Source organism: Thunnus albacares, chromosome 6, assembly GCF_914725855.1.
Source record: "Thunnus albacares chromosome 6, fThuAlb1.1, whole genome shotgun sequence".
In the NCBI taxonomy this organism is placed as follows: Eukaryota; Metazoa; Chordata; class Actinopteri; order Scombriformes; family Scombridae; genus Thunnus; species Thunnus albacares.
Window position 1 is genome coordinate 19033490 of NC_058111.1, and position 26157 is coordinate 19059646.

The 26157-nt window shown below is 39.3% G+C and overlaps 3 protein-coding genes and 1 pseudogene across 5 annotated transcripts in view; 1 reads left to right on the forward strand and 3 right to left on the reverse strand.

The window, feature by feature from the left end:
* The window catches only part of LOC122983840 (solute carrier organic anion transporter family member 1C1-like), a 41466-nt gene extending 37920 nt beyond the window's left edge, over positions 1 to 3546 (forward strand). For both annotated transcript variants that reach the window (XM_044353984.1, XM_044353985.1), the window contains exon 15: positions 775 to 3546. In XM_044353984.1, the coding sequence (XP_044209919.1) occupies positions 775 to 1012 (238 nt within the window). In that variant the 3' untranslated portion in view covers positions 1013 to 3546. The remainder of the gene's footprint in view (positions 1 to 774) is intronic.
* Positions 3060 to 11713, reverse strand: LOC122983841 (annotated as a pseudogene).
* Positions 11714 to 14310: 2597 nt separating this feature from the next.
* rflnb (refilin B) lies at positions 14311 to 17194 on the reverse strand. Its single transcript, XM_044353682.1, has 3 exons — positions 16584 to 17194; positions 15994 to 16088; positions 14311 to 15739 (listed from the first exon to the last, which is right to left on the reverse strand). The coding sequence occupies exons 1-3, from the start codon at positions 16779 to 16781 to the stop codon at positions 15421 to 15423; spliced, it is 612 nt and encodes a 203-aa protein (XP_044209617.1). The 5' UTR covers positions 16782 to 17194; the 3' UTR covers positions 14311 to 15420.
* A 201-nt stretch (positions 17195 to 17395) lies between these two features.
* Positions 17396 to 26157, reverse strand: part of vps53 (VPS53 subunit of GARP complex) — a 31882-nt gene continuing 23120 nt past the window's right edge. For both annotated transcript variants that reach the window (XM_044353681.1, XM_044353680.1), the window contains exons 15-22: positions 25736 to 25883; positions 25141 to 25223; positions 24950 to 25028; positions 24608 to 24756; positions 24436 to 24505; positions 24106 to 24243; positions 19589 to 19693; positions 17396 to 18856 (exon numbers count right to left, since the gene is read on the reverse strand). In XM_044353681.1, the coding sequence (XP_044209616.1) occupies positions 18686 to 18856; positions 19589 to 19693; positions 24106 to 24243; positions 24436 to 24505; positions 24608 to 24756; positions 24950 to 25028; positions 25141 to 25223; positions 25736 to 25883 (943 nt within the window). In that variant the 3' untranslated portion in view covers positions 17396 to 18685. The remainder of the gene's footprint in view (positions 18857 to 19588; positions 19694 to 24105; positions 24244 to 24435; positions 24506 to 24607; positions 24757 to 24949; positions 25029 to 25140; positions 25224 to 25735; positions 25884 to 26157) is intronic.

Genomic DNA, 26157 nt, shown 5'->3' on the forward strand with positions numbered 1-26157 from the left:
TGTCTGTGTGTGCCAGATGTTTTCATGATAATTATGACTGTCCCTTTTGACATACAAAGTATTTTTTTGCATTTTATTTTTTGGCAGTGTGCAATTTAGACACAGAAGTGCAACTTTTGGAGCTCTGTTAAGTATCTCATGTTGCTTTGAAAGATTTTCAGACCTCTTTCGTCTATCAGATGTTCATTGGCACTCGCGCTATATGAGCCAACTTTGTAGTGATTTACTTTCATGTAACTTATACTTTAAGTCTTCATGAAGCGTTTACATTGTTAGATCTTCATGTTGCATTCATGCACGTCTTCTCTTTGCCGTCGATGTAGCTGTACCAAGCTGTGCATGTATTTTTTAAAGTTGCGTAACAGAGCCAAGATTTCTTTTGGCCTGATTTTGTAGTTTTATTTGGATATTTAACATTCTATATTCATGTTTTGTTTCTAGAAACTGATAAATAAAGCAATAAATAGAGAGACTAATAAATTTAATTTTGCAAGTATTGCTAAAACACGATAAGAGTAGGCTGGCAAGGCAACCGGCCATTATTTGCTACTAGTTCTCATGATTCAGTAACTTGTTTAGCCATTTTTTTAGTGTAGAAGTCATTGCAGCATCAATCACTCCTCAATTTGTCTACGAGTTTTTTCCTTCTCTTGTCTTGTCTGATGTAAAAGTTTCAGAACCCCTCAGTATTAGACATTTTGGGTGTTTAGTGTTGAACCATCAGGGCTTTCATTACCAAATCAGTTAATATTTTTTACATCCTTGCTTGCTCAGGATAGCATACCTGGGCTTGACTCTGAGCCTGCGGACTATCTCGTTTGTTATTTGCATCCCGGGCTTCATTCTGCTCAGCAGACAGCTGAAGAAGGAGGAAAGAAACGCCATCCACGGAGCCCTGGCCAATGGCGGAACAGAGCTGGAGGCACTCAGGAAGGAAGAGTTTGTGATCTCTAATTCTGACCAGTCACAACGAACGGCAGACAACAGCACAGACAGGGAGACACGGCTGTGACAGATTCAGCAGAACTGACAATACTGCCCCCCCCCGTCTCCATCACACACACACCATAGATGAACAAATGCAAACATACACACATACCTATATATCACACACACACATATATATACAAATGAGATTTGCAGGGAATCACATATTATATATGATCATCTCATACAAAGCATAAATTCTATATTTGTACTACTGGACCTTTGAAGGCTTTGTGAAATTGACAAATTTGATATAACTGAAATATTTCTCTTGAATGTACATGCTGTTAATTTTCCTCATAAAGAAAAGTATAACACTATTTCGATGGGAAATGTGACTTGTACAGACTACTGCAAAAACAGTGTAATTCTGAACACCAGCACCTATGAAGCTGCCTCTTTAAGGGTTTTTCTTTCAAATGAAGATTTTCTTCCTGACATCACTGCTCTGTTCTTATATAGAAGAAGAGAAGTGGCCTTACATACATGACACTAAATTTAAACAAAAGAAAAGAAAAACAGGAGGAAAAGGCCTTCAGATAGACAGGGAGTGAATTTTTTCAGGATTTTACATAGAAAAGATAAGCAGGTTCTTTTAGAAATATATTTCAGAAACCTTCAGAGGGCTCGGCAGCGGTCGGTTTGACATATGTGCCTCATTCACTCAACAGTTACCTTTAAATCATCTGTGTGTCATCTGTCTCACTGATAGAGTTTTGGCACATTTTGAACAGATGCATATCAAACTATTTCATTTTACACTTTTTACATTTCAGACTGAATGTAAGTCTTTGCACTCATATAGAAACATGTTTTATTTTTGACTAACTTAAACTTTTTTTTCTGTAAGTCCACACTTAGGTCTGATTGTATTTTGTGTTGTGCTCTTTCAAGATGTAAACTCTGTCCTTTGTTATTCACACAAAAAAATGGAAATGATATTTTAATGAGATCTGATAACCTGTTTGTTGAGTGGAGGCTGCTCTGATTTCAATATTGATATCAACAAGGTGGCAGTACCATATTTATACTAAAAATTAGCATCATCCCTAGTGAACTCATATCCTGATCTAGTGTTCTGAAGGAGGAAAATGTTTCATCATAAATATACAGTACACTTAACTTTGTTGTGACACTGAAAATGAAGATTAAACTGACTTTGTGCAAAGGTATCCAAATGGGCCTCTTCAGTATTGAACAGCCATTTTTGTTTGAAACAAAAGGTTGAGCTGAACGCTTTCTCATGTCCGCTGGTTGCCATGTGTTGCGCCTTGGATGAGGCAGAATTTGTACTGTTGCATTGATAAATGATATTGTACATTGTCCCAGTTTTTAGGCAAGCAACCCCGCTGTGTGTGAAGTGTCACCACAGGAAGAGTGTGTTTATGTTGCTGATGTGTATAAGCCCTGCTTTCACATCTCCAGACATTGCTATCGGTTTCACTGGTCAGTCTGCTTTTATGTTGTGTTGAGTTTTTTTGTGTGTATTTTTGTGCGTACATGGACTCGTGTGCCAAAATCCATTAACAGAAACATCATGGTCTTTTCTCAGGTGTTCATTATCAAGTTTTATTCTTATGAACAGCTCCATCCCAAAATCAGAACCCCATCTCCTTGAAATCTGACAAAATAGCTACTGTATTTCAAGACAATTGTTTAAAAAAAAACACAATACTTTTGTCTTTATAAATGTATAGCATATTACTGTTTTGTAAAATTTTATTTCCAAAGTGGATATGTGCCATTTTGGCAAATTGCAGTATGTTGTGACTTTATTGTCTTTTGAATTCAGGTTCAGTTTCAGGCACAAGTGGCCAAGTACAGACTCAGAGAGAAGCAGCGAGAGGTATAGAGGAAGGAAGTCATTATCTCAATAATGTAAGGCATTTACTTGCATTAAAGAAATCAGAATGTACATAATTTTCTTGGATTATTTTTGTAAAATTTCAAAGAATATCTTTAATGTAATACTAAAATAAAACTTTTAATATCCAATCAAATTATGTGTTGGTGTTACTCATTTATTCAAGGTGCTAAATGTAATACATGTAAATATTCAAAACAACACAGTATAAAGAAACGTATCTTTATTAAACAAAACATACTACATTCACCTGAAAGGCACTTCGATATGATTTGTGTCTTCAACAGAAATGTAAAAACACAATATGAAGAATATATTTATCATAAAAAAAGGGGGAAGCACTGAAACATTTGGTGATAATGATCTCAGCTCCTCTTTCACACTGACAAGGCTTTGTCAAGATAACGGAAATATAACAAAAAGCCACTTTTCATCATACATACACTACAACTCCCCGTACAACTGCAGGACTGTCTAACCCAGAAAAGAATGCTTGAAACACAAACTGTAGCAAATTTAACAAGAATGTAGACCTTCTGTGGCTCAGAAATATACGCAATTAATTTAACCTGCTCTGTTTTAAGTCTAAAATAAGAAAATAAGTGGTTGTATCCACAGATATCCTCATTTATATGTCTACTGATTTGTTGTGGCAGATTGCCTTTGACATTTACATGTTTAAATAAAGGTGGAAACCAAAAGGAAAATGCGCTGGATGTTTGTAACCTCCAACCAATATTAGTCACCACCATTTAGGTAAAAAAAAAAAAAAAATACAGAACATCAGCTGGAATGCAACAAAAACATGTGATGATCATTTGTCAAAGTGCAACTGTACAGTACATGCAAATCTTTGCAAAGCCATGCAAACAGACTGAATTTACATACTGTTGATAAGCTCAGAGGGAGTTTCTACAACAAACAGAAATAAAGAAAACCTTTAGTATTAAAATACATTCATAGCCATTCACCACAGTAATAGAGTGCTTAAGCTTTCGGTTTATATTCTATAAAATCTTGCACTCTACACTGTGCGCTTGGCTAAAATAAATGATACAAAACCATAATACAGCATCTCTGTTGCATTGTCAACTGTGATCAAACCTGGGTTGATTACTGACTGAATCCTCTCCGATTAACTTGCACAATTTATCTGCCTGATAGAGTATGCACTTGAAAAGCAATCCTCTTAGTCACACTGCACCAGGCAGAAACAGGAAACCATCAAAAAAAATACTAATTCTATTAAAGCCAGTCAGGTGCCCCAATAAAGATTTAACTCTGTGCTTTAAAACCATTACTGATATCAGCCACTGTCTGTACTTCAGAGGAGCCAATTCCTGGTTTTGTGATATGCGCTCTGACACAAGGTGTTATATAAATGTAAGCAAGTGCTGCAGTGGCTCTCTCACGTCAGGACTAAGCTGCTGTGTAAACACTTCAACCTGATTGTGCAATTACTAGTCGTCCTTTTTGTCTCCACTATCTTGACGATTCTGGAAAGACAAGAAATGCAAAGAAAAATTATGTCAACATGAAGGGCCACGTAATGCAGATCACTACACTTTAAAAGACTTGGTGTGATTAAACAAATCCTAATGAATCTATTTCAATTCACTAAATCCAACCAAAGTGCTTTGTTTGTTGAGATCATGGAAACTCATTGAGATTAATTACTTTTACTAACACTGTCAATGATGTTTGTCTTCAGTGTATCATCTGTAACACGTTTTCACCTGATTTTGTGTTGATGATAAAAATGGACTGGATTTTTAAGACGTGAATTATGGAGAAGGCACAGCAGGTGCAAATCATGCTTCCGACTTGTGGCTGCCTGCCTAATGTTTTTAATGTTGCCCTGAAATTGCTCTGTCTAGGTAGGAGATGACCCAAGAAGTCATTATGGTGCTGTGTTTAGGACTAATCATCACCTGGAGCTCCTGATGTTCTTTCAACAGTCTGTCGTACTCCCTGGCGAGGCCCTCCATCTGCTTCTTCATTACATCCGCCTCTGACTGGGAGTTCTTAAGGGCTGGATTGGACACGATCACACAGACACATGGCATCCTTATTATCTTTGGCCACTAGTGGTGACGACTTCAAAATCTACAGTTCTTATGTCAACTTTACTGACATCAGAGTACAAAAAGAAAAATACAAAAAAAACACTAGCACATATGTAATAGCAACACAAATACAAAGTATTTAGGGTGGCCATGTGAGCAGGTCAATGGATACTAACCGTCTCCTGAGGTCTTCAGTTCCTCTTTCAGTTTTTCCACCTCCTTCCTCAACAGCTCCATGCCCTCCGCGGTAGCCTTATCACCCTTCCCTTCCATCAGAGTCTGAAATACATCAAATGACATGAGCGTGAAGTATATGACATTAAATACATGAAAGCTCTTTATCAGCTTACTGTAACTCAGAACCATTCATCTTCTGTGCATGTATCGCAGGGTTTGGTAGATAAATGCATCAAACAGGGGTGGAATAGGTGGTGTGTCTCCCAAAAAATGTACAGAAAACAGTCCACTGGGCTTCACAGGTATTCACAGGCATAACAAAAGAGACACTAACAATTATTTTCATTATTGATTCATCTGCAGCTTATTTTCTCAATTAATCACTTAATGATTTGGTCTATAAAATGTCAGAAATTAGTGAAAGATTACTGTTATAATTTTCCAGAGTCAAAGACGGTGTCTTCAAATGTCTTATTTTAGCTGATCGACAGGCCAAAACTGAAAGATATTCAGTTTACTATCATATATGACAAAAAAAGCCAAAGGCAGCACATTCTTGGTTTTTCTACTTTAAAAAACTATTCAAAACAGCTATTTGATCAACACAATAGTTGCCGATTAATTCTCTCTCGATTGATTAATCGACTAAAGGTTGCAGCTTTACATCAGATCCACTGAAGGGTTGTTCAACTGTCTCCCTAAGACTGAATGTAATTAATGTAATGTTAATGTGATCTAGAAATACAACTGGAGTTTAAATCAACATTAAAACTGTTAAAATACAGCTAAAAATGATATTTAATAAAGTAGTTCTGTGAAATGTTTAATATTTTGCTATTTAATAGCACAATTTGAGTCCATTTGTCTAAGTTGTGGTTCTATTCAACAACAGTGGTATCTTTTCCATTTTTAACCAATCACTGTGGAGTCTACCTGTTTCAGCAGTTCATTGTCCTCCATGTATTTCTTGGCAGCCTGATTAGCGTTGTCAGCCTGCACCTGAAGAGCAGCAGTCGTGCCAGCCACTGACGCCAGTTGGTTAATCAAAGTGATCACTCGCTTCATAACCCTGGAAAGTAACAAGGGTTAGAGGAAAGTCTGGCTCAAGGGATGGATCTGGTAAATCTGTAATGTAAGGGCTGTCTTCTATGTATCAGTAAATGAGAGCAAAGACTCACAGCCAGAGGAAGACAGCAAAACCGGAGATGTAGAGGTTCCTCTGGGCTCTGAAAAGCTTCATGTGCAAGTGGTCAAACATGGTAGGTTGCAGCTTGGCATCTGTTCCAACTTCTTTACCTGAATATTTCCTCACCTCACGCACTGCATCTAAAGAAAAAGGAGCAGACCATAAGTTATACCCAAAAGTTTGTGTATACCTTGTTGACATATAGATTTCACTTTTACGATTTTGACGTGGCTTTGACATCAGGCTTATAAAATATACTCAGCAACCAAGAGTGAACACAAATCCTCAAACTTCCCCTGAGCTTACTGTTGATGTCTTGAAACATTATTTCACACTATCTCAGGTGGTAACTTTGGGTCATCTTTGACTTATCTACAAGTCTTGTGATGAAATAAAATTGAGACACCTGACATTTCACTTACCAAGGAAGAGAACAATAAGTATTATGATCATTGAGAAAAACACTTTGTTCCAGAACCGCGCCACAGTGCCCCAGATCCTCATCTGGAAAATGCTCTGCCATCTGCACACACACAAACACACACACATACTTATTGACGGGCACTGTGCAACAGCATGTAACTCACAGGATATTTGTCATAGCAAAGCACTTCGACCTGCTCTTTTTTTGTTATACTGGCAGTGAGACCATGTTGTGGTAAAACAAACCTGAAACACAAATAATTCTGGGTGACTGTTTCTTACCTCCTAGCTGAGATGAACGGTAAGCAGAGGATGACAAGAATACCAATCTCCACATAGAGAAAGAGGGCCACAGCAGTCCATTGCAGAGTCATCTTTAGTGAAGATCACCTGACAGAGATAGATTTGAAACCTTACAGGTAGCAGGTAAAACGGTGCTAGGCTGGACTGACTGGTCCTGACCAGCCTCTCTGACAAAACACCTGCAGTATAAACAACATAAAGCTGCGTGTTACAGTATCAATAGGAGGCGTGACTCCTGTAATTTGTGTGGATTTCCTGGTATTTGGAAAACAATACGGCCTCTGTGAAAAAAAGCAATAAACTAAGCTCCTTAGTTACTCTGTTCACAGTTCATACACCTTAACTCATGTTACTGTAACCCAACGTAAATGTTACTAATGTGAACGTTGCAGAGCCATCACAAGTTAGTTAAGATGTGACAACAAAAAAGAGTGAATGCTTAAATTCATATTGGAGACAAATAATCATAATCTATAATTACGCGTTTAAGGTGTTTTCACTCATCTTCCGTTCAAAATCCTACGTTCATAGCTACGCAGGCGATTCAGAAACAGTTACCGTTAGTCGTTAATCACTCTAAAATGGCTAATAAAGCTGTGAACTGAGGTCATGTAGCAATTGAGGCATAAATAAAACAAAACTTACCGACAAACCACCAAATTAACGTTACTGACTTAAACAAAATAAATTAGGATAACTTGTGGAAGCAGTCAGAAACTTTGCGCTCTGCTTGCTGACGGACGCTCTTCCTGCTTGCGCTGTAGTTATAAATAAAGAAAAATCCGTACGCTCTTCCGGGTTCCAGCCACACTGCGTCATTGCGTACAGCATCCGCTCATTCCCTTTAAAATAAAACTCATATCACGATTGGTTGATTTTTAATGTTGATGTAATGTAAATGTTTAATGTAATGTAACATCTTTTCGTGAAAAATTCGTGCTTGATCGTTAATTGATGACATTTTTGTGACAGTGCACCTCATTACTAGTATGCAGCATAGGTATGCAGGCACGTGGGACACAAATGTTCTTTATTTTGAAGGCATAATGGCCTCACTTCTGGTCTGATTCTTTGACATATCTTTATTGGCAAAACCAGACTTTACATTCAAATGTGTGTTTTACTCTATTCAAATCAGTATTTATGTTCATTGAGCTGCTCAAAATGTAACATAAAAAATAACCTGATAGAGATAAAACTAATACTGTTTTTTTCTGAAGGGTAGATGCTCATTGTACCAGTATAATATATATCACTTTCTGCATTTTTTTCTGTTCTTCTATTTGAGGATGCTTTTTTAAATATTGTATTGAGAACTTGACATTTTCATGTTCTGAATATTGATTTAACTTCTTGTGAATGAATGTGCAGGTAGAGTGTGTCTTGTGATAGAAAATACAGCAATAAAGACAGACATCAGTTAATCGACTATAGTTTGTGGTTTTATTTGGCACAAAAAAATTAAAATAAAAATGCTTGAAAACATCACGTTAACATACTCATGTACCTAGATCATGCACTGATCCATATGTGTTCTGGAGGTAATCTATTACGGCTGAGGTACTGGATAAAGAATTGAAGACTTTTCTCTCAGGCTGGGAGCTAACCCTCTCCAGCATATAGATAAGATGGTGGTGGAAGCAGGTGAATGGAGTGCCCTGCTCTATAGAGATGTCCACCCAGTCCCATATACACTCCAAAGGTGTATCCTCATAGCCGGCGAACATGGCAGGGTTAGCAAGCAGTCCTCGCGCAGCCATCACACCTTAAAAGCAAATCCAAACAAACACGAAATTAACAACTTATTCTCATTATTTATACATCTAAGTGATTTTGTTGAAAACAAACCTACCATCAACACCAGTCAGCTGGTGAGTGGACTCCACATCACGGAGGTACTTAATGTCACCATTGGCAATGACAGGGACGGATACGCTGTCTTTGATTGTCTTTATGGCGTCGTAGTGGACTGGCTGGTGACGCTCCTCTGATGTACGACCGTGGACTGTTATCCATGACACGCCGGCTGACTCAGCTTTCTGGCACAGATCGACTGTCCGTCTCAGGTCCTTGTGAATTCTGTGGGTAAAGTGTATTTCCTTCTTTATTATTATTATCATCATTAAGATGTCCTGACCCTTATTTTAATGCAGGAAGTCACAGATACACCATATAAAATAAAAATACATGTATTCTGCATGAGCTGATATACACATGGAGTCTTTTTGCTGGACAAACTTCATTATCAAGTATCAACTGTTACAGGCTTTTTACCTGATTTTGATGGATGCTGTATAGTTGGGATTGTCCACTTGGTTCCTGACAAGTCTGACCATGTCTTTAACCAGTTCAGGCTTGTTGATTAGGCATGCACCATACCCTGCTGACATGGCCCATCTGAAAACATAAAAGCATATTTGATCAAACAACCTACACAAAAAAAAATCTGTGGCACAGATTGTAACATTTTTTTCAATTTTCCCATCCAAATAAGATTTAATTAGGGCAATTCTTTGTAATAATGGGGTTGAAAAGAGATCTGAACTCAACCACAGAAGTGGATAAATGGAAGAATATGGTGGCAGATGTCAGGTGGTCAGTTAGAGACACAGGAGACCAATTTACACACTAAAAAATCCTCCACAGGTATTATTGTACACCAGTTAAACTTTAAAAATGGGACTCATGGATAACAATTATTGTTGAGAGTTTAAAAAAGAAACAGGTACTTTTCTCCATTTAATGTGGGAATGTTCTTTTGTTTCTCCTTTTTGAAAACAAGTAGCCTAATTAAAAGTATTGGAGAGTGGAAGTGTAGGCCATCACCATCTGTGTTTATTAGGACACCAGTCTCTCCGACCACCTGGTGTATTCCCAAAAAAAGTGGACTGGCACTAGCAGGCTTTATTACTGCTGCAAGGATTGTTCTCAGTCACTGGAAGAGCCAGACAAAACCAGAGTTTGTTGAATGTTAAAAATTGATGACAGACATGACCTATTTTGAATCTATCTTTGATAGTTTTATGAAGTTTGGTCTAATTTTCAGATGTATATAAAAGGAATGAACCTAACCAGAAGTAAATAGTTCTACAATTTGTTTTCTGTTGTTTTTAAGGAAAATGTGCTACCCCATTTATTGATACATGTCCCCCCGCCCCATTCTTATTTTTCATTTGTCTGCACAGTTCACTGTTTTTTCTTACTGTAGTTGTTGCTAATTCTGTTTGCACAGATTTATTTTTTCTTCTGTTTATTCTGTTACTTTTTTTCATTGGTTTACTGCAATAGGTGGTTCTGTGTTTGATTATGTTTTGTATCTATATTGAAAAAGTGAATAAAAAAAACTTCAGTTATAAAAATAAATGTTTGAAAATTAAAATATATGATTCTGGACTACAAATGATTAGGTAAAAAAATGTGAGTTTTGGAAATTAAAATGGTGAAATAACCACTTAATAGTAAGTGACTGGGGGCCAAAATGTATCAGGGCCTACTGTCAGTAGTTGCACCTCTGGGGACAGCCACAGTTGAGGTCAACTCCATCTGAGAAAGGTGCTACCACACAGGCTGCATCAGCCAGAGTCTGGGCATCATGGGCAGCAAACTGCACTATCAAGGGTCGGTCACCTGAGGAATAAATAGAAAAAGTTATGTCACTATGGCAATTTGAACGAATCTCACAATTAACACATTATTCATGTGAAAGCATTGCCATCTTTGTATAAAGGAGTGATGAGCTGCGCTGCAGTAGAAGAGCTCATACGGTAGATTATGGTGGTGCACTTTTGCTACTCAAACAGCAGTATTATTACTCACGCTCATTGGTAGTGAATTCACTGTCTCTGGCTTTGACAGATCGCATGAAGTCAGCAGCGACTATCATTGGGGTGAAGCAAATGTCACAGTTGTATTTCCTCACCAAGGATCTGAAAGCCAGCCTAAGGAGAAAATATAATAAGACACAATTGAGCACAGTGTGCAACATACACACACACACACACACAAACATGTTGTCCTAGGTCACTTTTGGGGACATTACATAGACTTACATTCATTTCCTGGAGACTTACGAACAAACCATCAAACTTACGGACAAACCATCCCCAATTAACTCTAGTTTTAAGTCTGAAATGTGCTCCTGAAAGTAGCCTATATTATAGACACACACACACACACAGTAAATGGTAGCTGTTTGCATAGAAGGGGCACTTTGTGAAACTTATAGCGTTGCAGGTGAAAAACGATTCGTCCCCTTCATTATTGTTGCTCAGTTCTGCAAAAATCAGCAAATTAACGGCTAACATTATATGAATATAACAGACTCAACTTACTTTGAATATCGAACCATTGGAGCGCATATTTTCAGGACTTTTCCCCTTTCAAACATCTCCATGACGCTGGTATCACCGTTTGTACCGTTAGTCTTCATCCTTCCCAGTTAGCCAGTTAGCATAACAAGCTCACAATCGGAGAGTAGTTTCTTTGAAGAGATATGTTCTGCCGCTCCTACTTCTTATTTTACTGTCTCACAGACGAGAACAGATTAGATATTTGCCCACGCTGTCTCATTTAGATAGATAACAACCAGATATATACAGAAACACAGAGTTTACTTGGGAACAACTCTTGGAAAACGATGTTTTCAGTCCACCATGCGGGGAAGAAATGTGGGCGTGTTTCAGACCTGTGAACTCTTACGTCATCCAATGCAACGTGTATTGTTTTTTTATTTTTATTTTTTTATTTTTTTTAAATCACGAACAATTATACACCGACTAAATTAGTCAAGTCCATATAAATAATACAACGTTTTTGTAAAAAAAAAAAACAAAAAAAAAAAAAACAGAATATAAAAGAAGTCAATCAGATTGTGCCAGTCAAATGCTGCGTTCATGTCCTGTGGAAAAATTGTATTTCATGAACTCTCATGTTACTATGCAAAAATGCTGAGGTGAATTAGAACATTTTTGCAATTGGGACTTCAGCAATACATTTCGATATGAAGGTAGTACATTATATATCCGCACCCAATACCACTCTGAAATCCTGAAGTGTTTTCTGCTCATATCAGAAAAGAGAATGCAGATACCACACTCGGACAAGAAATGGCAAATATAAGTGTTCCCTATGCCAAATTGTCTCAGTTTATGTGCCTTTCCTAATGTGGTACAGTTCAGGCTAAAATCTGAGACACTCACTGAAAGGTCTAAATCACCTTAATTCATACAATAAAAACTTCTCTGTTCAATACACTCAAGGCCAAAGGGCATGCCCATGTTTGATCATTTCAGTAGTTACAATGTTTTTGCTGTTACAAATAGTATAGCAAAGTATTATATTATGCATTTATTAATATTAGTAATGATATAATTTGCAATCTGCCTAAAAATAACAAAAAATTACTATTACAAGACTAAGACCCCTGAATAACTATTCATATTGCATATCTAATGTGCTTAAATAAATATTTCACCAATTTAAGAACCTGACTGTCCCACATTTCAAACCAAATTTACTTAAGTGGGACAATAAAAATATGTTTATTTTCAAGATATTGACAGATCATTCATGACAGATTTATATCCTTAACATTTAATTACTAAATCCTTTGTCACTGACCTTTGACTGGACCTCACAGCAAGTACTTTCTGTTGAATTGCCCTGCCCCAATCTTTGACATAACATCACATGTGTGAAGTCATTTAATTTCAATTACATCAGACCCCGGGTTTAATTTAACAGCAGTCCTATTCATTTGCATTAGTTAGAAGAAGAGATAGATGCATTTGAGCTTATGTGTCTCACATTATTCCAATTCACCCTACATTTATTTTACTACACTTACCAATAACTTGCTGAAAAAGGTCTCATTAATCACGTCCTACCCCTACCATCTTACTAAGAGCTACTAAGGAAGCTGTAGAGATGAGCCTAAATTAAATGTGGAATACATGTATGGACATTTTGGAAGTCACTATGGAAGTGTGTGAGGCAAGTGTGTGGCAAAATATGTAGGAAACATAAATAGAAAGCAGTCTGTGCAAAGTTAGTGGATCTACAATATTAAGCTGCTTTTCCAATGGATTAATCCAATTTTGACTTAAAAAGTCGCTCCATCAGTGAAACATTGCAGGGCTGCATTATCAAAAGGCTTGCTTTGGATCAGGTGAGATATTTGTAGTGAAAAGACAAAGTGAAATACACTGAGTCGATGGTGCAAGGGGTGACGCGATACTCACTATATGTCAGCTCGCTGCAGGTCCAGACATATAGTGGTGGAGGCATATTCTGCAGAATTCCCTTTACTGGCCCAAAAAACGCTCAAGAAGCATTGAGCAAACTGGAATAAACATTGATGCAGCAGTAATTTTCTGAAACACCCTTAAGTATATTAACACATCATAGTCATAGGATTACAGAGATAATGCACTGGACAAAATGGTAACTGGTTATTTCTTGTATGTGGTATACAAAATGTATACCACATACAATACATACTGTATTTATATAGAAATTTTCCACCTTAATGGAAAAAGGGTTTACAGTTTGGCTCTCATTCACACACACACACACTCTTACACAGTCAAACACTGGTGGTGGAGGAGCTGCCAAGCAAAACGCTGGTCTGCCCATATGGAGCAAATTGGGGTTTATTGTCTTGCTCAAGGACACCTTGTAATAAAATATTTACCAAAAGTCAGATGACTAAGTCAGTCTACTTTTCACAATAACACTGGCAAAATCCTCTCAGATAGAATCTATGAGGCCCCATGTGTAATATGACCCAAGTGTGTATTATTTATTAGGCAATCTTGTTGTTCAATTCAAATTTCTTTGTACTGTAATTTCTCTCTTTGGCCACTAGAGGGCACAGACGCAGCACAATTCTAAAAATATAGGTCCTAATTGTGATAAAAGTCTCTTAAAAAGGGACAGTTAACCCAAAATCAAAGTACATATTCTCCCACTTGAACAGATATATAACACATCCATCTATCGAGATTGTATTTGGTGTAGTACAACTACAACAGTTATAAAGTAGGTGATCCTCAATTACTTTAGTCTAATGTATCTGTTGTTTGATTATCCACAAACCATCTGAAGTTTGTTTTTTTTTCCCTTTCCTGTGCAGACATGCCCACCTTTGCCTCAGTGTGAAGGCAGACAGTGACCCATGGTCACTCATTTTTCAGAAATCCTACATGCCATTCCTGTGGTAGGCTCAAAGTAGGCTCAAATAATGACTAACACTGTCTGCTGTCCTGCTTTAAAAAGGACAGTCTACCTGATCAAAAAGGACACAATTTGAACTAATGACCACTTTATTTCAAACTGGCACTAAATAAGTGACGGATATCAAAAAGAAGCATCAATAGGTACATCAATAAGGCACAAAAAGCATCACAAAAATATCCCTTGACAAGACTGAGAAGACCCGTTAATCAGCTGATAAAATCTCAGATTCAAAAACTTAAAAAAAAAAAAAGAAAGAAAAAAAAAAAAAGAATAAATATCATTTTCAATCCAAATCAAGCCATAGAAAGTGATAGCAGTGGAATGCAGCTTGTTACTTTCACTAGTAAGCCAGTGAGTGATATTAAAAACAATACTATCCACCTTTCAGTAAATTCCACATTCATGTTCCATCTATACGACCTACTTAATCAGTTTGTATAAGCTCACACATCAAAATAAACAGCAAATGTTCCTTTAATCTACCAACTTTTACGTAATGTGTTATGAATCGTGGCCAGAAAGAAGGCTTGGAAAGCCTTAGTTTGTGCTAATGTTGTGCAGGAATACACAATATCCTGTAAGGAAACAAAACACACCACATCCTTTGTACAGTGCGGATAACTTTAAGTTAGTGAATTAGCATGCATCCAAACTCCAGCACCACATTTAATTACACCTCCACTCATTTACTGTTATGTTTGTTACGTTTGCCTTGAACCATGACCTAAGTTAGCAGTTCTAAAATCATTCCTCTTCTTCACTCTGCACTATTGTCCATCTTGATGTGAGGAGAGTGACTTTGCTGAGGGAAAATAAGTCTTTACCCCATCAAAAAACAACAACAACAACAACAACAACAACAACAACAACGACAACAAAGCATTCAATAAAATATCTATTCTAAGTATGAATCATCCACTGGTGGGAATATCAACATATCAAGGCATGGACAGAATGGTTATTTCATCTATTTAGTCCATGTCTTCTCATCTCTGCCATCTGTAGCATCACAGAACAGAGGCTTCCTGTCCACAGCTTGTGATGGATATTTAAAAAAAAAAAAAAAAAAGATAGCAGACTACACAGCTGTACAGACAACACAGCAGGTCTATGGCAGTGTCGGGGGAGCTACAGTATAGGAGTCTTGTCCCCTGCCACAGGTCCCCCCCCCCCTCCCCTCACTGAGGTAGCTTTCTGCTGCCAGCAGCCTCCAGCTCTACACTGGAGAGGAAGCGCCTGGCTAGCCGGTGGCAGTCGTAGCTCAGCTCTGTGGTATACACGGTACTGGTTTTCTTGGGGTAGATGATAGTGGTGCTCTTGAAGCGCTGTGGCCGGTGGCGAGGCTGGAACTCCAGCTGTGTCTTGTAGTGGCGCCAGGTGCTATCGGGGATGGCCATGATGGTCTGCCTGCAGTGCTCAAGGCCCTGGCCCCACGGCTGTAGGTCCACATCCTGGATGAAGTGGCGGTCTGAGTCGTAGTGCACAGATGAGGTGTATCTGTGGAGGAGGGAAGGGATTATGACGTTATTTGGTGCAAAACAATAACATGAGATAAAATGAAACTAGTCTGTGTCCCAACTGCACCCATTATCCCTTTACACTATAACCAACCAAGGTCTGTATCTGACCACTGTCCAGGTATTGGCCACAACATTCATATTCTTGCGGTGTTTTTTTGACAGGCATGAATATCCCTAGTCTTCAATACATCTATTTCGTCACAGAACTTGGCCATATCATAGTTTACCCACCTTATTTCTTTCGGCGGTAATGGATCAAGTGCTATACCCTCTCCATAGGACAATGGGTGCAGCTGTGGGAAAGATCCAGTGGGCAAAACTGGAACCTGCAATGATGGAAAGAAGAGAAAAAAAAAAGAAAAAAAAAATCAGCCCCACAGTCAATACATTAGGAGGCAATTCAGCAACATGTCATTGGCCCATTTCAGGGCTGAAGTGACCCACTTTCCCCAGTTGGCCAGAACATGCACCAAGCTCTTGCAGGGATGTCTAGAGTCATACTGTCAAAGAATACTGACAGACATTTGATTCATTTAACTAAAAATTGGCTCATGGAGAAAACAATGGGCACCACATTGTGATTAAAGAGAAGCTCCTACGTGCAGTAGCAACATTTATTCCAATGCAGTGCAACCTTTTCTTATACATTTGTGAAAACTATCAGGCATTTACTCATATATTACATTCCCACTCCTATACCCAGCCTTGCATATCAAATTGCACTAAGCAATGCTCTGACATACCTTATTGCACCAAAGAGATCATATTTTGTTTAAATTAGCCTTCGTCAAATTATGTAGTCATTAAGCAGTGTTACCTACCAGGGAGCCCCTTCCTTCGTCTTCAGACACCGGGCTCACGCCCCCGGCTTTATCCGCACACACAGGCAGCAGCCAGGCGCTGGGGCTCGGGCTCGGGGGTAACCCAGAGTCCGGGCTGTCAAGTCCTCTATCAGCCCTGCAGCTCATATCCAATGGATCCCCTTCACATACATTTGGCAAGTTTAACCTGCCAACCATTTCTAGATAAAAGTTGCAAAACTCCAGCGAGTAAGACGCCGATTACGAAATGAGAAATACTTCCAGATTGTAGTTCCTCTGTTGGATTTTTTTCTTCTTTGCGTCCTCCGGTGATACTGCTACCCTCTTCCCGGACAGCATGCACAGCTGCCCGCGGTGAATATCATCAACCGGGCGGTAATTAAACTGCCAACCCTGGTGCCTCAAACCACCTTAAAAACAATTAAACTAAAAACTGTTCTTTACTGTGACGTCCAGAAATATCAGAGCATTACCCAGCACTAGGTTGCACATGTGACTAAGTTTGTTCACTACTGAGCTGTGCAGAGACGAGAAAGGATGTGAAGGACCCCCACTGCCCGCGGCTCGTCTTCAAAACTTCTCTTCCCTCAAAGGGGCCTTCAGATCCACAAACAGGAAAGGAAACGCCTTTTGAAGCATTTACTCGCTGCTGATTGGATGGAGGATAAGCGGCAACCAGAGACTAATCCACACATAGGAACTTTTCCAGCATTTTCCTCATTCAACATTGGAACTTATTGATATTTTTTCCTGCTATTGTGCAAAATGAGCAAATTGACGCAGTACACACTCACTTACTGAAACACAAGGGATAATCTGTGGCAATGTTTTAATAGTGTTCAACAATTGCCTGTGTATACAATTCAGACAATACAGACAAGTAACATTTTGTACCTGAAGGCAGGAATGTGTTACTGAAAGCATTTATTTTTGATCTGCAATGACTTTTAAACCGAGAGGCACTGGCATCAATATCAATGACCTTAACCAGGGAACAGAATTTGAACAAATATCCAGTTTTCTTTTTCTTCCATGACTGTCATATTCTGCATTAGATACATAGGGATATGTGAGGGAACAGCTTCAGAGAGACCCAGAAAATTATTGGTTAAGTGCTGAGACAAACCCATCCGTGTCTTGGTACATTTTTGTAATGAAAAGATTTGGTTTTCTAAATTACATGTTTGAGTTCAGACAGAACACATAACATACTGTAGCTACAATAGTGCTGTTGAATGGATGAATACTGTAAATTGACACCCAACAAAACAAAACCTTGAGTTCATGTCAATGCAAATGAGATAATATAGATAATTTAGTCATTACAGCTTGTACAGAGTATTTTGGCCTGTAAGATAAGACAGATCATTAACCTGCACGTACTGCATGTACACACAGTATATACTCAGTCTTTCCATCCCTCCTAAGCAAAGGCCCGAGTTAAAAGACTGCCAATACAAAGCCAACCCAGACTTGGGGATTCTAAATATGAAGTCAATGCTGTATTTTAGGCTACTGTTTACACAAATACCTAACACCTATGCCTCATGTCAACTTTAATGGAAGGCAGAGAATCACACAAATTTCAGTCCGGTATCCCCCACTTGAAATTAAAATAGCTGCGGAAAGCCATGGTTATCCTTGAAACACATTATATTCAGAAACATCAGCTTTAATTAAGATTGGCCTGCCTGTAATCATCCTGGATTAGACATCTCCCAGAGAGGCAGCCAGTGGCCCTCTGAGCAGAATTTAGTTAACAGCACTACATTCGGCCCTCTGAGTGCAAATACACTGTGCAACAATGTACTAATGTTTCAAAACTCAGACATTAGTGTCATGTACAGAAAGGTGGGAAATTACAGAAATAAATGGCATATGTACCAACAGCAAGTAGCAGTTGAGGAAGTTTCTTCATAATCCAGTGTCAGCTTGGGTTCATATTACTGTCAGTCAGAAAATGCAGTCAACTTTTTGTTCTTTCTGTAACTCTCCACAATAACTGAATGATGTCTTTGAGATGAATAGCTGCAACAGAGGTTAAGACCATCACAGCATGCAGCATTTTTAAGTTTTATTGTGTGAGTTCAGCGTGTGTTTGTTCACAGTCTCTTCTTGATGAGTTTCTCTAGTTTGCGTATGCGGGATGACTCCTGTTCAGGGGTGGGGGCACTGAAGGACAGAGAGGGGCCACCGTCGGCCCCGGAGGGTGGAGTGGGTAACCTCTGTCTGAAGAGCTCCAGCATGCTGCTCTGTTCACTGCGCTTCAAACCCTACACAGACACATCCACACACAAGTATGCACAAACACGCAGGAATAATCACAACGCATCAATAAATGTCTCACTGAACATGTAAAATATTCTGTTAGAGTAGTCTATATTAGTATGCTAAACTAGGGGAAAAAGGGGAAGAACAACAACAAGTTAAACAAATGTAAAACAGGTTTATGGGAAAACATGAAAACAGATGGGATCACAGAAGTAACACAAGATTGATAACACTCATATCTGTATGTTCAATGTCAAGTTAGAGTCAGCAGCTGTTAGCTTAGCTTAACATTAGGACTTGTAATGGGGGGAAACAGCTAGCCTGGCTCTGTCCAAAGGTAAAAAACTCTGCTTGTTCTGCTAAAAACAACATAGTTATCTTGTTTGTTGTATAAACAATAATGTGCAAAATTTTTGAATGACCCAATTTTTGAGTCCATTTGTGTGAACGACCCATTAAGAAAATCACTGTCCCCAGCAAAGAAATGGTCCTGCACATAACCCCCTGTAAACAAACAAGATGACATGTCAATGAGTGAGTTGTAGATGTGCTGGCAGGTAAATCTTGTTACCTTCAGACTGAGCCAGGTTATAGATGTTTCAACCTGTTTCAAGTCTTTATGCTAAGCTAAGCTAATTGCCTGCTAGCTCTAACTTCCTATTGAAAATACAGGCAAGAAAACAAATTTCCCAAAACTATTCCTTTTAATCACTGGTAGAGTAAAACCAACTGACCTTCATGTCTAGAATCTTCTGGAAGGTCTCAGGATTGCCATCAGCCAGGAGCTTGATGTAGTTATCAACAAACACCACTGGTGGTTCATGTGGGGCCATCACCACCTGCGGAAAAGTGGAGTTTAATGTGGTTTCAACCCCCCCCCCCCCCCCTCTTTCCTGTGAACCATCATGGGACGACCCAAGAGATCTTTAAATGATCCCACATGGGGTAGCTATAGCCCAAATGAGGCAAAGGGGAGGGGAGGGGGGGGGCTCCATCTGACAGAACCAATAGTTGTAGCTGCTAGCTGCAGTTGAGACTATGTTTCTATATTTAGTAGCCTACTCCTCACGTTTTTTTTCCTTTTACACACCAATTACTCCATGCATGAGTGGGCAAGAATTAGCTTCACCGGTAATTATTTTGGGGGTATAATGAGTCTGGGCAAAATCAGCATTAGTCAAAAGCAGGCAAAAGAAGCTTAATGGGGCACAAGTCTTGTGGATTGGATTCTCCTGGTTGTTTTTTCAAACAATAGAAACTGTGTGGAAAACGTGGATGGGGTAGTATTTCTTCCAGCCACTACAAAATAGGCAGAACCACACATGGCTGACAGACCCCCATCTCCCATCTCATGCACACACATTCACACGGGCAATCTCTTGAAATATTTCTTCTATCCTTCACTTCAAAAAAGTCCAGTCTGTCTTTTAAAGCTTTGCTTTATTTTTGCTCAAGGTACAGAAATGCATGAGAAGGTGAGCTGCACAGGGAGGGAGAGTGTGCAGGAATCAGAAGCAGGACTGAAAGAGAGAGAGTGTGAGAGAGAGAGAGAGAGCAGGCATGAAAGGCTCAGGATCGTGTGGAATTCTTTGCTTTCTTACTAGCCCTGCTGACTGAGTGATTTACTTAGCAACTGTCCTGGAGCCAGGCCAAGGGAAAGGCCTGTAGGGACCTTGTAAAAAAAGGGGGAGAAAGGGGGAGAGGGAGTTTAAGAATGAAATGGGCATAAAAAAGGAGAGAGAGAGAGAGAGAGCAACAGAGCGAGGAGGAAGGGGGGACATTCAAGCTGAACAAGGGTGGGAAGGGGGGTTGCCTTTTAAATACTCCCCAGGAGAGAACTTCAGAGGTGGGAGAGAGTGAGCTGGAGCTACAGTATGGTGGGCTGGGCTGGAAGAGCATGGAAAACAGCCACGTCTCACAGGCATCGTACCGGCCAGGAGAGGCCGTCTCAGACAGACAGAAAGAATCCTATGTACTTTGAACACAACTGTGCGCTGGCTCACATAACAGCCTAAATTTATTCATCACCATCATTCACTTCAACACTCAAAAGAGGATACTTTGACAACTACATAAAGATTTAATGGGATGGGTTTTTACTGAAGAAGACATTTTAAAAAATGAAGTTGATTATTCTCTTCTGTGAACTGAAGAGGAGGGAATATTGCATCAGTTTAAAGCTGCACTTATTAATATTTTTTATATCAACAACGGATCAAATGACTGTGTAATGTGAAAGGGATCACTTGTAGTGACAAACCCACAGAGAATTACCACCCGACTCTGCAGTTCCCCTCAGCTCTACGGAGCGTTTTAGCGTCTTTCAGCTCATTATTTTGTTTTTTACGGCTCGCAACTTTACTGTCTTGGCTCAGTTTTACCGCTTTCCTCTGCGTCAATTTCCAGGCACAGGCAAGCAGCTGTTTTCAGCAAACAAACTCAGACACTACCTGTCCAACACCAAATAGCAGAGAGAGACAAAGTTAGCAACTAGCTGGTGAACACTGTGGAACATATGGCAGCTTCAGAAACGGATATATCCCTCAGGAGTCGGTGGAGACAAAACCCAGAATTGAATACTGGACGTATATTAGCCACGTCGACAGAAACATGACTCCAAATAAATGCTTACGTTGGTCCATGTGTGCTAGATGTGTAAGCAGGCAGCTGTTTGCTGACATGTTAGCCATAACAACTTTACAAAAGCTATAATATGCCAATGTTGTGTTTACAGCTTGTTCTGCTGCTTGGAAATGTAAAATGAATCCTGCAGTGGGTTATCTGCTTAAATCTCAAAGAGACCTTTGAAAACTTAAAGTGCTCTGTCAATTGTCCCATTGAACTGCATTTTCTTGGCGGGGGTAAACCAGATTTAATTTCAAGTCACGGCATCACAGAATGTAATTTAAAACTATTGTTGAGGCAATGTAGAGGAATTCTTGCATTGACCTTCTTTCTATGGGTTTGTCTTTCAGAAGCTTCAGTCTCAGCCCAAGATGGAAGCAATTACCTGTGAAGAACCTTGATGTTGCATTAAGTCGATGGCTAAAATGCTGGCCACACTACAAAAGCCTCTATTTCTCTTTCCAAGGTCAAAAGCCTTCACATAAGAAATCATTGTACAGTTCCTTTAACTTTTTTTTTTAGAAGGATGCAATCTCTGAGATCCACCCCCACCTTTTTTATTCCTTCTTGCTACCAGGACCAAAATGTAATGCTTGATTGCATGTTATCTGTACTATCTCTTGCAGCATTATAACTCTTAAAAATTGTTATGACTATATAATTTAGCAATTAGTATTCCTAAAAATTTTCTTCTATAGGATGTTTGTTATCTGTGTTTTTCTTTTCATATTTCAGATTTCTATCCTCAACAATGATTAAGCTGTCTTCTGCTGTCACAATAATGTGTGTATGAACCAATCGAAGGCCTTCATGCAGTGTCAGCTACGTCTGTGAGAGTCCTTCAGAAGCCAAACAGATCACATTCCAGCTGAAGGGGCCCGCTGGCAGTCAAATTCAGAAAAACTAGACAGTAGTGGGCTGATCTGAATGCATTCTATAATTCTGTAATGTGAAAGCCCATTTTAATGTGTGGCAGATGAGTGGAAATTCATGTATTTACATTCAAGGCATTTTTCCAGGGAACAAAAGGAGGCCTTACACAGGCCATATGGAACAGAGTGCATCCCAGTAGAAAACAGAGACAATCAAATATGAAGTGCTGAGAAGGGTTTGCTAGACAAGTTGATGTCTGAGACAAAACAAAGTTAATGTGCCTGAAGGCTCAAGTCTAAGGCAGAATGTAAACGTGGTTAAAATAGAATACCATGAATCAAAAATATTTTCTTGACTGCTATCGATCTACTGTGCATAGCAGGATTAGAGCAGGTCACACTGACTGCTATTAACATCAAGGCAGCCCAACTATGATAACTTCAGGAAGGAAAGAAGGCCTCCCGGGAGTCCAAGAGAAATCAAGGGACAGGCAGGCATGCACTCTGTGTGTGTGTGTGTGTGTGTGTGTGTGTGTGTATGTGTGTGTGTGTGTGTGTGTGTGTGTGTGTGTGTGTGCATTTCTCTACACTCCTGGGACAGTTAATTTGGGTGGGGTTAATCTATGGCAGTCACATACCAGTGTCCTCTAGGGTCTCATAAGGTAATTGTGAGGCAAGGCTAACTGTTTGACTCCTGCGTTTGCTCTGTGCAGTGAAAACAACATCTAACACACACACAACATACTATACTGCAATCTGTGTGTTTGTCGTGATGAGTGTTTTCGTGAGTAGACGCATGGTTGCATGCATTTACTTATTTACTCACTCACACCTTTTCTCTGGCCCAAAGTCAACCACATACAGCGTGAAACAATACGTGTGTGCGTGGTTTGAGTTGGCCCGTCTCACTCATTAAACCAGTGGTGCATGAGATCCATTCCTATTCCCTCCCTACCTCCTATGTGAAGTGGGTTATTTTATGGAAAAATGCTCATAAAGTGCTATTGTGAGAGGGGTTAAAGACACAATTAAAGGGCTATTCTGCTCAGAATAAACTTTGAGTAGATAATCTGCGCGAGTGACTCTAGACAAACATTTTAATACCGGCTCGCCAGTCAAACCACAAACACTCAAAGAAGAAATGTTTGTTCAGTCTATTGTTTCTTCTTACGATGGAACCTCAATCACTGGAAAAAGCAGTTAGCTGCAGGTTGGGCCAGGCTATTCTTGGTCAAGCGTTAGCGTCAACACCATGCTTCATGTTTAACTGGATATGTCAGAGTTTCAACATTAAATCTGTTAAATGGCAAACAAGAGATAAATGGATCTCATTCAGACCACACTTACACAAAAGGGTCTAAAGTTCCGAGCCTTTAAAGGTCAGAAACTGAAGCTTTGGTTGTTAAAATGGCCAGCATGAATCTAGACACACATGTTAAATGTCATGAAATCTGAAGTATCCCATAAAGACTAAGCTGCTCTGATAAGATGTTTAAGTTCAACTATTTTCTACTTAAAGTTTTTATTAAATTCTATCACTTAAAGATGCGAACTCACTCTGAGTTTACATGTGAAAAGTAAATTGTTTAAATTAATCTTTACTGGTCTTAAGAGCAAAGTTGAGTGTTTTTCCAACATTGGAACGTAGGCTGAGCATACTTGTGATGCCCCTTCACAACTTAAAGCTGCACTACACAGAGCATCAGCTGCACTAGAGCTTGGGTTTGTACTATTGCAGTACCCATCCTCCTTACCTTAAGTATCATCTCTGCACGGGTCATGCCTTTCACCACGATCTTGGTGTAGCTGGCAGGTGCCTTGCGGAGCACCTGGGAGCCTATGGAGGGCAGATCCAGCAAGACGGTCTTCAGGGAGTGGGTGTCCAGGAGGAGCTAGTGGGATGGAATACACAATACAGAATCATTATTCAAGATTTAACCAGTGCATGTGTCATTTATGGATTTTGTGATGCAATATCAATGTAACAGAGCACAGACATGTGGGGCTTAATGTATGCTGAAGATGATGACTCACAATGCAGCTCAACAGAAGCTTTAGGAAAGATTAGCATAAATTGCACTTACTTGTTCAGCTCCCACCATGCTGATAGGCTTACATCTGAATAAGTGGTTGATAAATTTGGGGATGAAGGAGCTAAGGAAAGAGAGAAGTGACAAACATATTAATTATATGAACCTTGGATTATGGATTATGGATAAAGCAAAGTACAAGTGTGTGTGTGTGTGTGTATTGTACTTTGTAAATTTGATGCAGAATTGTGTGAAGTATTTGCGTGTGGAGGCTAGATTGTCTCTGATGATCGGCACATTCTGCTTAATGTGCATGATGATTGAAGTCACATATGGACTCTGGTCACCTACATGCTCCACACTCTGCCACGGCATCTGAGAGGGAGAGAGAGGGAGAGAGAGAAAAGGTGGAAGGTTGATGATGGCGGTGATGACACTTTCACAAAGCCACCAGAAATGTTGTTTTATGGCATCTTGATAATGTGCATTTGACTTTTTAAATGAATGGCAATGGTATTGACTTCAATATTGTGGGCTGGACATGTAAGAACATGTGCGTCTGTCCAACCTTGCTCATAGCAGTGAGAGCAGGGTCACACGCAGCATCAAGATCTTGAACAAGTAGCTGGATACTGTTTGAGATCACACTGGGAAAACATGAAAGTAAATAATGGACACCATTAAAACATACTCTTCATATATTCATATATCATTTAAAGGAAAAATAAATAGCATTTCTGGTTTGCATTTGCCACTTACGTGCTGAATGTATCCATCTCCCCAGTCAAATTAATTCTCTCCACCAGGACTTTATCTACTTTCTCCTTCAGCTTCTCTTCCAGCTGCAACACATACAAATAAAAACCTGAATGCACACACCTAAACATACAAAAAACCTATATTACTGTATTTCAGGAATATATACTGCAACACAGGTTGACTGTCATCAAAAGGTAGGGGTACTACAGAGTTATTCAGGGGTACATCCATTCGAATATGTGTCAGGCCTTTTTAAAAATGTTGAAATGTTGCTGAAGCTGGTGAGTGTGTTGCAGAAAAACAGCATGCATGAAACCTTTCTGGGTGTGTTGCAATCATAACTGCCACTGCCAGTTCCTTAAAACACTAATGAAACACAGATAAGCAGCTGCTCCTATGACTGGCATCTCTCTATGTGCAATGACACCTAACTAAATGTTCCCTTGCATATATTGTAACTGCAGATAAATCTTTGGTGTGTGCTGTCACTGCATATAAACCTCTAGGTTAAATAAATTTAAGGAATGAATCAACAGATACTTTGGGTCTATGGATGTGCGTGTGTGTGTGTGTGTGCGAGTGTATGTGTGCATGCCTGTTGTGTGGTAGCCAGGCAGTACTCGGCAGTGCTGAGGATGCTACAGATCAGGCAGAGCTCGTCCACGGTGAACTTTGCTGCTTCTGAACCTTCTTTCTCCTTCAGCAGACTGCTGATAGTAAGACCCCCACTGTTACTGCTGGATCTGGAGAGGGGGAGAGAGAGAGAAAGACAGAGACAGACGGAAATAGAAGAAACAGAACAGAGAGAAAAAAACAGAGTGGGAGAGATCAACAGAGAAAGAGTGGTTCCCGTAAAGAGGGAAAAAATAGGATTAAAAAGGCCCAATCAGTCATTGATTGTTGATATAAAATCAGCACTTTGTGTTTTTCAACCGATCATAACTAATGACCCTACTTATAACTGATAAATTTAGCTGTTGTATAATGTTGATAGTGCTTGTATTAATACATCTGTCA